Here is a 15,813-nt window from a genome sequence, read left to right as displayed (position 1 = left end):
ACACTAATTATGTCTTTATGAAATAAAAATAAAATACAAACACTTCCTTTTCATACCATTTAAATACATTGAGCAAACCTGTCGTATGTTTAAGCCTATTAATTATACAACATGCTTCAAATTAACAACTAATCGATACCACAAATTTGAACTATTTCAAGTGAAGAATGTCTCCTGTGGCTGGTACGTATTTGGTCTCTGAATGTTTTTTCTATTCACCGTGTCAACTCACCAGAGCCAATGCTGTCTAGTAAACCCATAAAATAATCTGGAGTGTCCCCAGCTACCAAAAAAATTAATGATCCAATGTTTCGTGCAGGAATTTTAAAAGTAAGAATCCCCATGTGTACCAAACACAGTGAAAGGAAAAAATTTATAGGCCATATGTGTACCAGCCACAGTGAATGGTATAATGCAAGATTTTAAATTTTCTAAGTAAACTGATAAGTTGTGCTTAAAACTTATTGAGCTTGCTGCTCCCTCTATAGGATAATGATACTAGAGTGTTTGCACAATAATCGAAAGCTTTACGTAAAAGTTATTATTGTTTTAATTTTATCGGGCATTTGTTCTCTAATCAGTTACCATACCTTGTGTTTTATTTCGGAAAAATGTACACTTAGGTCGTAGCTTGTCTGAAGAAACAGTACAGAAAGACTCGTTTGTCGGCCACGTGTGAAGCCGAAATACTAAGTGTGATGAGAGAAGTTGCTCAGGATTATCAGCTAGATCCAGTGTTAGTTCAGGCTTGTTCTGTCGAGGTAAGATGTTACATAATGTACGTGCTGCAGTATAGGTGTCTTAGTTAGTTTAATCTTTGTTTTTTATTTATGCTTCTGGAATTTATTTCCCCTTTGTATCTTTTGTGCTTCTTAAATTCTGTTATCTTAGTAGAATAGATTTGAATATTTAATAACACTGTTAGTTATCTATATGCAGATTATTTAACATTATATATAGGACTTTTTACGTAATGTAATGTTTAACTACAGTTTTCATCTCTAATGGGGTATTAGAAGATTGTTCTGATCCTACTAGGATCAAACAAAGCTGACGTTACATGGTTTCAATCCCTTTACCACAATAATAATAACCTGCTCTAAAGTTTATGCCATGGATGTATTATAAGAGTGATAGTCAAATCCCACCGTTCAGTCTGAATGGAATAGCCCAAAGAATTGGTAGTAGGAGGTGTTGACTAGCTGCTCTACCCTCTTGTCTGTCATTACAAACTTAGGGAGGGCTTTGCACAAGATCCCAGAAAAATAAAAACTGAACTAACTATTACTTTCACAAATAATGAAAGAGTGTTTGAATTATATGTCAAGTGTAGGAGACTGGAATCACTGTTATTAACATGTTTGTATAAAATATATATTTAATGCGTTTGACCTTATGTTTTCTACACCACTGCTAGCGTTAAGAAGCTCAATCGTAAAGTGTATTTCATTTCTAACCCACGTAAAAACCTGTGATATTATATATTCCAGATTCGTAACAGTTGTGAAGATCAAGAGGAGACTGTTGAGGACTGTCTACGAGCAAGATTCATGGACAAGAAAATCAAAAACCCAGAGTGTAAAAAGGTAACATCAAATATACATTAACACTAAAGATATAAAAAAGTAGCTCACAGAGTGGTGGTTTGTGTGGAATGAATTACATCATGTTAAGTAATCCAGAGTGTAAAAAGGTAACTTTAGCAACCATCAAATATACGTTAACACTAAAGATATAAAAAAGTAGCTCACAGAGTGGTGGTTTGTGTGGAATGAATTACATCATGTTAACTTACCATAATATTGATGCTTATATTTCTATAGAAGTGTACAGGGAGCCAAACAAAGTCTTTAAGTGCAAATAGCTATTATTAACTTGGTTTAATATTTGTATTTTTCGTAAAACAATCTGGCAATTATAAGTTATTGTCTATTATGCTAGATAATGCCTTATGTTGATGTCTTTATATCAATAGTTGACGAGACCCAATAATTTTTAAGAAGAATATATATATTTTTTTAACCCACTGGGTGATAGTTTTAACCAAACTCAAAGTTGAATTAATAATTAGCTTTACTCATGGGGTAAGGATTTGTCATATAACACCTTTAAAAAAGAATTAATTCCTTTTAGGAACAAAGATGAGAAACTGAAACTTACGTTTTCCGTGTCCAGCAGGGATATCCTGACAGTAATGTTTGATGTCAGTGATACAGACATGATAAAGAGTGGGATCTGATTGGATATCAGCATTTCCCTCCTGAATTAAACGAGCTACTTCCTAGAAGATTAAATAAAAAAAGATCACGTTTATATAGCAGCAAAGATTTTAATTAAAACTTTTATCTAATACGCCCTTTACAAAGTTATAAAACAAACTGTTCTGTGTGTGTGTGTGTAATAATTACCACCAGTCTAGTACTGAAAACTGCACATTCAAAGATAATATAATAACTAAAATGTTTTCCTAAAGTAGTATATATTTCTAAAAAGAATGATATTAATATAAAAACGCAATTAGTTTTCTGTATATTTTAAACAATTCAGCTAACACTTAGTTTATTCCTTAAAGCAAAAATATGTAAATTAACAATCGTTAGATTAATAAAATAGCAGTTAAAACAAGCACTGATTAAAGTTCTATAAGCTGGACTTCATATAACACATTTTAAATCACGTCAAAAATGGAAAACAATCTTTGATTAACAACTACAGAAAATCAAGACCTCATTATCCGAGAATCATAACCAAACCTATTTCAGATTCTTGAATAATTTGGAACTTTCTATGACAGTCTTGGGTAATGGATCTTAAAACGTTATTTGTTTAATGTGTTTGTTTTCAGTTGATGGTTGCAAATCATGGAATCGGAGAAAATATTAACAGTAACTCGTATGAGTAAAATCGAAGTTCTTTTAGGGTCAAACTATTGGCAGAAAAATTTATTGGGCTTCCATTAGAACTTTTAATAACTTATCTTTATAAATTCAACAATTTGCAAAACCATAACTATTGCACCTTTTTTTTTTCTTGGTTGCTTCCAGAACTTTCCTGTCTGTTGACTGTTCTCGAGAGTGGTACGGGATCATTATCCGAAGAGTGTAAAACTACACTGACAAAACGGCTTCAGATGTTTGAATATGCTGCTGAGGTACATGTATATGTAATATTTTTTCCTTAACCTTATTGCTCACTCGTTAACAAGATTTTAAGATCCAATTTGTGATGTTAATGAGTTATTGTTAAACAATTAAAATATAAAAGTTGTTACCTGTTCCACGAACAGTTGACATACTTGTCATGGAAAAGTTTCTCAGTTGCATTAATAATTTATTAAACAATTAAGTAATTTGACACCATGAATGAATAACAAATTAATTTTTTAAATCAAAGCAAAAACAAAAAAAACGGCCTCTGCCATTTCATTTACTTTTTGCTATTATGCGTTCATTATATGACTTTGAGGTACGTAAAGAGTGGGAACTTCACTGAGGTAGGGTAAATATTAAATGTTCTTATAACCCGTATCATACCTTTTAATGAAGACAAGTTTCGTTTCAGGTTGCTCCCGCAGAATGTAGAGGAATTAGTTCGGCAAGTTGCTGCTTCACCTGCCCGAAATTACTTTATAGTTATATCTCTGTGTGTGTTAGGATCAATCTTCTTTGGGGGTTTGTTTTGTGGACGAGTTACCAAAAAAGTTACTGCTAGTGCAAAGAACAAGTGAACATTGCCATCAAACCTATAATAGTTAACCAGAGTGGATTAGAAGATACGTTTATTTACACAATCACGTTATAATAAATAATATTCATGATCTTTGTCGTGTTATCAGATTATTGCATACGAGAGACGTTTTGATAATGTGTAACTTAAAATTAACAGTTGTATCATAATTGATATGGTAAAAATAACTGGTAATTTAACATTTTAAGCATATTCTGGGTTTTTAGTGCGTCGAACAAATATATCAAGCTTCACTTATCGATAATATGTTTTTTATGTTATGATGTAACATCTAAAATCAAAAGATCATTCTGGTTTGCAGTTGATATATTACACTGAGCTTACTGGGATCAGTCGTCTTTAGCTGTAACATTTACAACCCTGCCTTAAAAAATTACTTGATTTGAGAGTTTAACTATGGAAAGTTATGTATTCACAGTCTGGAAAGCAGCTTTTTGTGTATAAAGTTGCTATTTAGAACGTGGTAATAAATTAATAATAGATATATGCAATTTTTGGTTCTCTTTGTTCGTACTTTGATATTCCATATTTACAGCAAGAAATCTCTTACTTTGACAATTGAATACATATATATACTCACTCAAGACTTTAAATAATGGTTTGTAGTTTGACTATATTAAACTGTGCTTTTTTTTGTAATACATTGATAAAAGTTTTCTTATTATTTCTTCTGTACTTTCTCTAATATGCTTAAAGATGGGGGTAAAAAAAAAGTATTAACGTTTGTTTCTTCCATTGCTTTCGAATTAAAAACAGTCAGCACCACATCCATTTCACAAAGTGTTTCTTTACTGTGATTTTTTGGAACTACCCAGTTTTATATCTCGTGTATTGAGTGTCAGACCAAAATCGTGTGTAAAATGCTCTTTTTGAAATAAAATTATTGCATTTTACTGTTTTTGTTTTCCATAGATTTTTTTAAACTTAAGACCAAATTCTGTTTAATATAATTTTTTTAAAAATGAGTTACTGCTGTTCACAAACTGAAAGAGATTCTGGTTTGTAAAAATGAATAAATACAGATTGAAAGTTATATGAGTTATTACATTTTCTTTTCACAGTTTGCAATGCTAAAATTTGGATACACAAAGCAAATTGTGCTGAAACAAACTACATTTTCACCCAACTATTTTTTATTAAGAAAACAAAAAAGATGGCCATTGAACGAGTGTCAGCCAACTTTACGTGTTGTAGATAATAAAGGATAGTTGGAATTTATAGTGATTTAGCTATATCAAGACAAAATGTCTTATTAAATAATCACCTCGCATTCATCTTTTATACAGATCAGACATCTAATGATCTGTCATGTGATTGGTCAACTTGCTGCCAGGGTAACAAATCTCACTTGGCATCTGAAAGTACTCATAAGCCTTGCGTTTAACCTTCCATACACTGTTTTAGTGTTCAGTTGTGCCAAAACAGATAGCGGGTGTCTGCATGTACAAGTAACTAAATCACAGTGATTCCATGTTTTACTGACAAAATTTGTGGCCAATTCACCATGAGGCACAAACAAATCTGCCCTCAAAACATTATATATCCCAACTCTCTAGATGTAAAGCACCACATACACAAGATGATGCAAGACCAGGGGGGTATCTGTGCTCCATGTGAGAGATGTAAAGCCCCACACCATTATATAGCATCTTTTACTGTAAATTAACTAACTCTAGGGTTGAACTGTCTCATGAACTCGATCTGGTTTACCATACAAATACGTTAAAATTTGGTAAATACGAAATATACATGCAAACCACAACTCATTTTAACACTTATCATATGAACAGACTGAGTAACATTTTGTACCAAGTGCAGAATCACCAAAAATTAAAACTTGGAATTTGATTGCAGAAATGATACAAAATGAAAATATTAATGATAAGAATTTCACAACTTTTTTTATTTAGAGCAAAATACTATGTAGAGATGTGAAGATGTGGATATATAAAGAATTTTAGGTAACTAGAACCACAACTGCAAACAACCTCATTTGGAAGTTATTTACAAGAAGCTAAAACTTAAAAGTAGTTTAGTAGGTTTTCATAAAGATTTTAAACAAAAGGAAAATGTAATTTTGTAATGAAGCACACAATGTAGTTATTAACACCCTTCTCTGGAAGTGGTGATTGTACTTTATTTATATATTTTTCTTTACGTTGTTACTCAAGGTTCAATTTCCAACTAAAATTTGGAATTTTTTTTTTATCAGTCATCAGCAATTTAAATCCATTGATTTGAATTTTGTACAAAGCTACTCAATGGCTATCTGTGCTAGCTATCCCTAATTTAGCAGTGATATACAAGGGGGAAGGTAGCTAGTCAACATCACCCACTACCAACTCTAGTGGTACTTTTTTTTTTTTACCAATGAATAGTAGAGATTGACTGTCACATTATAACACCTCCAAGGATGAGTACGTATGAACCCGTGAACCACTGGTTGCATGGATGTGAAGCAATCAGTGGTCCAATGAAACTAAAAATAGGCTAATTCGTTGTCTTTTTAGGTCAATGATTTGTTCAAAAAAGGAAACAAAAAAAATATTTCTGCAAAAGGTCATTTTTTCATTGTGACCAACATGAGCTTACCCAATTTGCAGATAGGGGCAGTGTTAAATATGTATAAGCTGAAGCTTTTACCTGATTTTTTAAACTGAATAAGGTTAAAACCTTTGGGGGAAAGATAAATTTTTTAAAAACACTATGGACACCAGAATAGTGTACACATGCTCCACTGTGGGGTTCAAAGGTCCTTTATAATTCAAAGAGGCCCCAATGTACAGATCAATCTCCTTCATTGTCCCAAGTTTCTTCTATAGCTACCCCTAGGAAGGGGGGGGGGGTAGTCTTACTTGAAAACAAACCCCAGTAAGATGCCCATTGTGCCTGAGCATGTGTGCCATGTTTGGACCTTCTAGCTTGTGAATGGGGGTATAAACAGACCACTTTCAAACATGGTACTCCTTGAATCTGGGGGGACCAGGAACACAAAATCTTACGCCATATTCATGTATGGCTACACTGAAAAACTTATTCTTAGATCCCCATCAAGGGATGATTTAGTGGGGGGATACTACGATACATAGATAATGACAACCCTGGGCCATCCTACCAAGTTTGGTCCTGCTAGCTGTAAAAAACTATTGGAAGAGTTTGTGGACAAACAAATTCACAATGTGAATAATACAGGACGTCGCATTTGCTTTTCATACATCATTTCCTGTCTCACTGATAATAAGTAAGGTAATGTCAAACAATGCATCAGAATATTCTATCTTACAAGTTTTATTATGAGTAAGAAGTCTCTGTTAAAAAGATACAGTGAAATAATAAACGATTTTGGTGTTTTTATAAAAAGTATATTCTGAACTTTTGCACTCATTGTACACGTTTTTGTTTTGTTAAAAAAAAAGCAACACCATGGGCTAACTGCACTGTGCCCACTGCTTGTATCGAACCCAGATTTTTAGCATCACAAGCCCTCAAACTTACTGTTGAGTGCTTACAATACACGTAACGTTTTTCTTTTACACGGGATCAAATTCTCAGTACCAGTTCTTTTTGGAATTCGTTATTGTTTGTTAGTTTATTTTAGCAGTTCAGGTATCGTTAACTTGGGGAAAACTTGAGAGTCCTATACTGTGAGTTCAGTTCTGGAAGAATCGCACAGTATATATTTATGGTTAGGACGCTAAACTCGCAATACACGGGATCGAACATCGTCATAGCATATACTCGCCCTTTCAGCCTAGAGTGCGTTAGAATATGATCGTCAATCCCACTATTCGTTAATAAAGAGTAGCCTAAGAGCGGTGTTGGAGTTGACTAGATGTCTTTCCTTTAGTCTTATCACTTCAAAAATAGGGAAAGCGAGATGAGATAGCCTTCGAGTACTTTTGCGCGAAATTCAACAACAACAAAATAATAATAATCGCACCAGATTTTACAAATATATTTTTGTAGTTAAGGAAATGACAAGCGTTTTTTTTTTATTATTATTATTATTTATCTATCCATGCTCTCTTGAATAAAACAATGAGACTTTTGTTTTGTTTTTTTACACAAGCTCACGGTAATTCAAATATATACCACGTAAACGACTAAACAATTACACAATGTTATTGAATCTACCGTTCAAAACGTAAATTATTATTAACAAATGTAAACTGCATACAAAAAGAAGAAGAAAAATCGATTTAAAAAAGGTGTTTTAATCTTTGAGCAAAATCATTGCTTCCAAATGATATTTTGCCAAAAAATTTCCACTTGTAAACAATTAGGGTTTTTGTTTTGTATTTTGCACAATCTCACGATACGGCTAAGTAATTATAAAACATTATATATCGATTAATCTTACAGGTAACATCATAACTTAATTCCTTATGCTAAAAATTGTTTAACTATACTAAAAAAAATCGTTATTTTTAATCCAAATTCCAGAATGTTTGCAGCTTTGAAATATCTTAACTTTTGATTATCACCATAATCTTGTCTGTCTTTTTTTTTATCTGCTTATAGAGCAGAGCTGTTCTTTAAAGAACATTCACATTCAATAAAGTTCTCGTAAGAGATGTAAACACGTTATTGAAACTACCTAAATATTTAACTTATTGTTAACAAGTATAAACTGCAGAAAAAAATTCATTAAATCAAGATGTATATTCAATGAGCAAAATTATTGTCTTGAAATGATAAGTTTGCCAAAATATTTCACTTGTAAAACAAACGAAATAAAATAGGCATATGATTTAGCTCTTATAATTTTTTAGTTCCACTTGAACTTTTCAGTTTAACTTCATTTTGATATAATGCTTCAGCTCAATGGTTTTCATATGTTTTAGTCCACACACAACTTCGTAAAAAGAAGCCAGTCAGCCCGCGGACCACACTTTGAGAACCACTGCTTTAACTCAATGGAAATAAAAGGTCAACTGAACGAAAAAGTTTGCCGTCGGCATTGTAATATCACATCAGGATTAACTTATTATTATAAAACGGAAAACAGACACGAAAGGTTTAAGTAAATTAAATATAATTTAGCATTCTCAGTTTATAATTTTATATTGAAGATTATGGTTAATTTCTTAATAGAACTGTTTTAGCAAAACAATAATAAAGTCTACTTTAATTTCGATACCAGATGGCAGCACTACAGACGTTGTTATAGCAACGGTTTTCCAATCTTTAAACAAATTTGATTATCTCACTTGTTTAATGTTTAATTTATACAATAAAGGACGAGTGTAAATGGTGAGTATAATAGATATCCTACTGCTACCCATCCACAGTAGCGTATGACTGTTAAGGTTCTGGTACAAATCTACGTATTTATTTACCCGTGACTTTGTGTAACGACCATAAAGTTATCACGTAAAATAAACTCACTGTGTCAATGCCTCTTACGTAAGGGTTACCACAAAATAACGAAAGTAGAGAAGAAAATCTTAATAAAACTCACCGCTTGTACGTAAAAATATAACAGCTCTTCTTATTACTTTAATTAGGGCAATGCACCCAACTGTGAAACAACTGCTGTCCTAGTACTTGATCTTACTAGAAAAAAAAAGTTTAAAAAACGGCTATTATGTTACAGGGATCGTTGCTATTAAACCAAAGTATTTTATTAAGCTAATATATTTCGTATAGTGATGAGCTATATGAATTAGTTTTCATAAGCTTTCGACAATATAAAATAAACAGGCTTGTGGATTTACCTGTTGTTAACTGGGGAATTTACTTGATAGTTGCAAAAATTGATGTTTTAAGACACAATTTATGTATCGTTACTACAAAAGCTACAGATATAAGCCTACTGAAGTAACTGATCAAAGTAAAAACATGTTCAGTGTCCAGCATCTGACATGTATGTTACAATCAGTCTTCAAATAGATGCATTTTAAGACATGTCCCATAACTCCTTAAATGAACAATACTTTTCCTCAGTCTTGTACTTGTTCTTAAATTGTTGTTTTTTACGTTATGCTACCTTACTAGTATCATCTTTGATTGCTAAAGACAAACATCTGTGGGATTTAAGAACTTACTTTGTGAATTATGTTGTGAGGTCTATATAAAAATAATAAATGGGATTAAATACAGAAACCTTCATGTTTTAATATTTTTATGTTCTTGTATTGATTAACCCTTTAGAGTTAATATATAATTTTGTATACTAAAAATATTTGATGTTGGTAAAATTATATTTACATCTATGGATAGGTTGGGAGTCAAAGTGGCAAGTCTATAACCTCGTCTTTAAACAGTGGAGGTACACGATCAAGTAAATCACGTTATCACATTGTCAGTCATCAATCTGAAGTGGATGAATCGCTTTTTGGTACACCAGAAAAGGTATGTCTGTGCGTGATACAAATTTTTGCAAACATATAATTGGTGCTTCTTTTTCCTTTATTTCTGTCTTTATTTTCCATCCAAATACACTTAACCTTTGTTTGTATATACAGTATTCAGAACTTATCTTTTATTAATTATTAAATTTCTTTTTAAAGTTAATTTGTAAAAGAATTATGTATAACAACATGGTGATAGTTACTGCATAATGTATCTAAACTTTAACTTCTGTAAATTGGATTCAATAAAAATGGTACTTGTTTTATACGAAAATAAATATTATATAAATTTTGCATGGAGAGTACAGTTTAGTATTCTAAGGAATACAACATTAATACACTGAAATTATCAAAACTTTGTTCTTGTGTAACTTAACTGGTAAAAATATTAACAAAAAAATGTAACAATATAAAGAATACGGTTAATACCTTATACTGTTCTATTTTTTACATAGCAGACTAACTTTTCATAATGTCTAATGTATGTAGTTTGATTTTTGAAGAGAGACTAAAAGCTTGTCTTACATATCAGAATATGATTATGTTCATGACTGACCATTATTATACTCTTAAGAAATATATGTTATATTTGTTTATTTTTCTTTACATTCTAATACAAGAGACATGGATTTTCTTGGTTTTTAGTATAAATGTTGTTTTTTGTAGGTGAAGATAGCAAGTCATCCATCAACTGCTTTTAACATGAGGAAAGAAAAGGATTCAGCTGTGCAAGTCATTACAAAAGATTTGATAAGACATTTAGTGTAGGTACATATGTCAGACTATATTTTAATAATATACCTAATATGGTTGTCACTGGGTACGTAAAATTTTACCTCCAAGAAAAAACTCAGCATTAATCTTTACTGACATTAACTTTCATTTTGAGATTCTCTGCAGATGGTTAACACTGCCCAACACTCAGTTAATTTTCCAAAAGAAAACAATGGTGAAAACAATCACTTTATGTACATTTTTAGGGGGGGGGATTTTCTTTTACCTTTGGAGAACAATATCATTAGTAAATATGCACTAACGTTTTATACTTATAATGAAATCTCATAATTGCCGTGACACTGTAATTTATTTTGTCTGTTTTCTTAATTACAGTTTCATAGAAGAGAGGTTAAAGTCTAATTTAGAGCTGACTGTTTTTAACAAAATACATATTTTTTATTCTGATATGCACATTTTATAGGGGTTATTTCACATTATTTCTTTTAATATTAATATTTAAAACAATATTAACAAAAAGATACTATGCTGAAGAAAGAAGAAATACAAATGAAAGTTCAATGAATTTTTTCATTGTAAAGTTCTTTACCTGCCCATGAATTGATCCATTATTTGAGATAAACTATATTCTTGTTTTCAGAATCCCAAAGAATGAATCCAAAACTAAATCTGTAATTCTAGCAGAGAGGGAGTTGGAGCGAATTCGATCAGCCTCTAGAGTACTTAGTAAAGAAGATCAGGACAGAATGTTGGAGATGTCAAGCAAGGAGAAAGAAGCCTTAAAGGTTAAATCAAATATACATATGTTTTTTTTGTTACTGTCAATGAGTGTACATTGTTTGTGATAGCGATTATGATATTAGGATTACTTTATTATTAATTCTAATTTTCAGCTACAGTGTGAAAATTGAATTGGAGCAACTTTAGTGTAAAGAATAGCATTTAATATTCAATTAGTTTTTTAATTTAACTGAAAAGTCATGGGTACATACAAGAATCTATGAAGAAATAACTAAATATCCTAAGAATTTTTCAATGCCTCTCTCCATTCTCCAGCACCTAGCAATTACTTACGTTATTCGATGACGAGGAACCCACTTTGAGACTAATAATGGCTGGAGACGGCTTGAATGGGTAATGAAACGTTGTCGAAACGTTGTACATTTGCTGTCATGTTAAACTTATATTAAAGTTTTTCTTCATTACCCATTCAAGCCATCTCCAGCCATTACTTACGTTATGTTCAGCGATTCTGAATGACCTCAAGAAACTGCAAGAGGATATCTCAATAATACTTAAAACGTGCATTACTTCCCTCACCCTTGCACCTAATCCTTGTAACTTATCTCAGTCATGCTAATGAAAAATAATGTACACAGTGTATCTATCATCTTTCAATTTTCTTTAAAAAAGGAAGCAGCTGAAAAACGCAAGAAAATACTTCAGAATCTAGACCTTCAAAGACAACAGAATGAAAAGCTCGATGACTTCGAGGAAGAAGCTCACATCAGAGCCCAATATCTTTTACAACAAGCCAATCAACAACGTCAAGAGCAAGAAGATGAAATCAAACACTTAAATGAAGTAAATTCTGTTCATTGGTAACTAATGGTAGAGAACATTCTCCTATAATTTAAACAAGTCTTTCACTTGTGACATCAGTAAAATTATAGTAACATTTTTTGTTATAGTAAGATGTTCAAAAAAGATATTTTTTTCTTTGAGATTTACTTAAAACTGATGAGGATCTTAAAAGAGCAAATTTATTTATATTTTAAGTTAAACAATAGTTTTGTCAGTACAGCTTAAGTTCTATTATGCTTTATGTAACTATTTTATTTTCACATTTAAACCTTTTCAAAGATATACGTTTTATTCTTTCAATTTGCCTTTGTCCAGAGTTTCTAATAAGGGTTGGAACCCCCAAAACCAGTATAACTCAGTGACAAGTGGTAAATCAGATGACAGATTCAGCTTCACATTTATTTTTTAAGTAATTTTCACATTCTGACAATACGTGTTGTATCAAGATCGTTACAAACATAAAGACTTCCCTTTTGTTTTAAATGCATATAACTCAACAAAAATTTTATTTCAGCTTATACTGAATGCCAAATGTCAAACAATAAGAGATTCTCAGATTCTGGAAAAACAACAAATAAAAAAAGAACTAGAAAAAGTAGAAAATATTTTGGATGAGTTGATGGAAAAAGAACGGCAAAATTCTCTTCACCATCAACAAGAAGTAGAGAAAAAACAGAAAGATGAAAGACGAAGGTAAGTGTACGATTTTTATTAAGTAAAAAATATGGAACAATACTATCTTTAAGTGAAAACAAAGCTTTTCGATATCAAGTCTAAACATATGTAGGATCTGAGATAAATATTATAACAAGTTTTAGTATAATATAGTTATATTAGGACTACTGATAACTTTTTAAGCTATTTCTTTGTTTCGTTGCACCAAGAGTCCCAGATTTTAAATTGAGAGAATATATGGAAGGCAGCTAGTCAACATTACCCACTGCCAACTCTTGTCAAACCAAATAGTGGGATTTGACTGTTACTTTTATAATGCATCCACAGCTCCAAAGTGTGATAATACCAGGATGTGAACAATGGAACCTCAGCTCCACAGTCTGGCACTTTAAATGCTAAGCTTTACTTGGTCCTTTTAAACTTTTATCAAAAAATGAAATATTTCCATATACCAGTGTAAAAGTTAATTAGAAATTACCTTAATATTTCTGGTGTTACTATTATTCTTATTTTTTTCGATACACGAGAAGACTACTATGTTATGAGTAACCAAACAGTAACCTTTACTAATATAAAACATATATTCTCGTCTGTCGGAAATCATGTTTTCTCACAAGAGATAGAATTTTTATTCACATTTGTTGCAATTTTAAACCTGATGATTTTTTTATTGAGAAGTTCAAACTTCCTTGTGACAACTAAGGAAATAAACTAAACTCGGAGTAAATCTTTGACAGATGTAAATGTCATAAAATTACCATTTGAAGAATATCAGTTTAATTTACAAAACTGGATTGTATCAGGAACACAACAGTCCCTAGCAATGTTCGGAACATTTACTTATCTTTATAAAAGCAGATGGTAATAAGAATAAGTACTGATGTGGAAGATAAATATTTTACAGACATGTAACTGGTAAGTTGAGCTGAATTTTAGAAGTGGTCTCATGTTTGGTACATATCTCATGGCTCCAGTGTTTTTGGTAATTCCTAGTATGTACTTAGAGAGGCTTCCCACTGTATCCAAGTTACTATTTCATCTGTTCATGTTTTCCCATAGACATGCACTGATGATTCAAGAGCAGATTAGAGAAAATGAACAAAAAAGGATAATGGAAGAAGAGAGAAAAGAACAAGAAGGCTATCAGATGCTTAAGAAATTAGAAGAGCAACAACTTGAAGAATTTCAAAATATATTAGAGAAGAAAAAACAACAGGACAACCTCATGGTATAATTCATAATAATTCTTAAACGGACCATAAACCGCTGCAAGTAAACAGTATCATAAAACAATATCATCACTTTTTTCTGTTTTCCTAGTGAGCAACTACTTTTGTTTATTTATTCAATCCTTATAATTCTGTATTTGATGCTATTTCAAATGAAGTGTAAAAATTTAAAACTAACTGTAAAATGGAACTTAAAATATATATGTATATTAGGCTTGCCTTCTTGAAGCATATAAATAAATTGCCTTTAAAGCTGAATCATCAAAAAAAAAGGGGGGGGGAATCGTGTAATTGTTAAGTGCTGACACATTGTTAGGTGCAAAGAATGGGTTTTATTTGGGGCTGACGTGCACATTTAAGAAAGACAGTAGAGTAGTTGTATTTAGAGTTTGTGGATTAAGGAGAACTGTGGATAAAAGAAAGTTAAAACTGTAGGAAATGGCAGCAGGATTTAACGAGGATATTTGTAGAGCAAATAGAGGCTAATGATGTAGGGAAAAGTAGGTCAGAGAAGTTTATTGTTGAGTATGAGGCATTAATAAAAGCATTCAAACAAAAGGGCCATAATACTTAATTCTGTCAGGGATACTGCCAAGACTTAACTATAGGGATGAAATTATAAGTAGATCACAAGGGCTAAATGGTAGGCTTAGATTAATATGTAAGAAAGATCAGTTAAGTGAGAAAAGGAAGCTTTTTGGAACAGAAGGTTTACACGTAAATAGGATAGGGGGCTGGCTTGTTTGCAAGGACTATTAATTCAACTGTAAGGGCAACTTTAAATTGGGATTAGACAGTGGTGAGGGACAGAATAATGAAGAAAAAATAAAATGTAGAGAGGGGTACAGTGTGGGGGAAAGGGTAGTTTTAAATGGTAGGCTTAACTGTTACTATTATAATGCTAGAAGTATAAGAAAAAATAGATGGCTATAATGGGAATAACTGAAACTTGGCTAAATGTAGACAAACAATTCTGATGACAAGAATTTCTTTGAAATACCAAGTTTTTAGTTGTTTAATAAGGGAGGAGTGTAAAACGTGAGTTATAGCCTGTTCGAGTTGATGATATCGAAGCTAATATCAACGAGGTTGAATCTATTTAAGTTTCTGTTAGTGGTTATAATGGGAGAAGGATTTTAGTTGGGACTTGGTACAGACAACCAGATAAAATTAATGGAAAACTGTACACTGAGATAAAGAATTCAGCTGTTAATGAGGTCATAATAATTTTAGGCATATAGATTGAGAAATGTTAGAATCAAATCATGAGGGAGCCAGGATTTTAGAAACTTTTCTTCAACAATGCTATTGTACACAGTTCATAGGGTAGAGATTAGGGAACACCTGGATGCAGGCAAACGTTACTGATGTTTGGGAATATTTCTTACAAACAAAAGAGGGTGGCTGCAAATAAAAAAACCAGGTTGGCTCACAAAGGATATAAAGAATAAAATTAAAGAAACATTAAAATATTAGAATTAAATTGTCTG

The 15,813-nt window shown here is 31.7% G+C and overlaps 3 protein-coding genes and 2 long non-coding RNA genes across 6 annotated transcripts in view; 3 read left to right on the top strand and 2 right to left on the bottom strand.

The window, feature by feature from the left end:
* LOC106466634 (Golgi apparatus protein 1-like) overlaps window positions 1-1,622 on the top strand; it is a 3,263-nt gene extending 1,641 nt beyond the window's left edge. The window contains exons 3-4 of the mRNA XM_013926927.2: window positions 624-761; window positions 1,491-1,622. Of these exons, the coding sequence (XP_013782381.1) occupies window positions 624-761; window positions 1,491-1,607 (255 nt within the window). The 3' untranslated portion in view covers window positions 1,608-1,622. The remainder of the gene's footprint in view (window positions 1-623; window positions 762-1,490) is intronic.
* The window catches only part of LOC111087576, a 6,702-nt gene extending 3,572 nt beyond the window's left edge, over window positions 1-3,130 (bottom strand). The window contains exon 1 of the long non-coding RNA XR_002612255.1: window positions 3,048-3,130. This is a non-coding gene — a long non-coding RNA (uncharacterized LOC111087576). The remainder of the gene's footprint in view (window positions 1-3,047) is intronic.
* On the top strand, window positions 3,042-4,645 carry LOC106466635. The gene is made up of 2 exons (XR_001291282.2): window positions 3,042-3,151; window positions 3,562-4,645. It is a non-coding gene; the product is annotated as an uncharacterized LOC106466635 (long non-coding RNA).
* LOC106466636 (dolichyl-diphosphooligosaccharide--protein glycosyltransferase subunit DAD1-like) overlaps window positions 3,661-15,813 on the bottom strand; it is a 27,087-nt gene continuing 14,934 nt past the window's right edge. The window contains exon 3 of one of the 2 annotated variants that reach the window (XM_022394687.1): window positions 3,661-3,742. The gene's annotated coding sequence lies outside the window, so the exon portion shown is untranslated. Of the gene's footprint in view, window positions 3,743-9,215; window positions 9,304-15,813 lie in introns of those variants that run through there. The other variant, XM_022394689.1, reaches the window with a different exon arrangement.
* Window positions 8,833-15,813, top strand: part of LOC106466632 (cilia- and flagella-associated protein 45-like) — a 17,370-nt gene continuing 10,389 nt past the window's right edge. Inside the window, exons 1-7 of the mRNA XM_022394675.1 lie at window positions 8,833-9,000; window positions 9,970-10,101; window positions 10,767-10,864; window positions 11,476-11,620; window positions 12,249-12,419; window positions 12,934-13,112; window positions 14,154-14,322. Coding sequence (XP_022250383.1) covers window positions 8,998-9,000; window positions 9,970-10,101; window positions 10,767-10,864; window positions 11,476-11,620; window positions 12,249-12,419; window positions 12,934-13,112; window positions 14,154-14,322 — 897 coding nt within the window. The 5' untranslated portion in view covers window positions 8,833-8,997. The remainder of the gene's footprint in view (window positions 9,001-9,969; window positions 10,102-10,766; window positions 10,865-11,475; window positions 11,621-12,248; window positions 12,420-12,933; window positions 13,113-14,153; window positions 14,323-15,813) is intronic.

The sequence above is a fragment of the Limulus polyphemus genome, unplaced genomic scaffold (genome assembly GCF_000517525.1).
Source record: "Limulus polyphemus unplaced genomic scaffold, Limulus_polyphemus-2.1.2 Scaffold2329, whole genome shotgun sequence".
In the NCBI taxonomy this organism is placed as follows: domain Eukaryota; kingdom Metazoa; phylum Arthropoda; class Merostomata; order Xiphosura; family Limulidae; genus Limulus; species Limulus polyphemus.
Note: the sequence above shows the minus strand (reverse complement) of the source record. Positions and strands in the feature narration are given on the sequence as shown.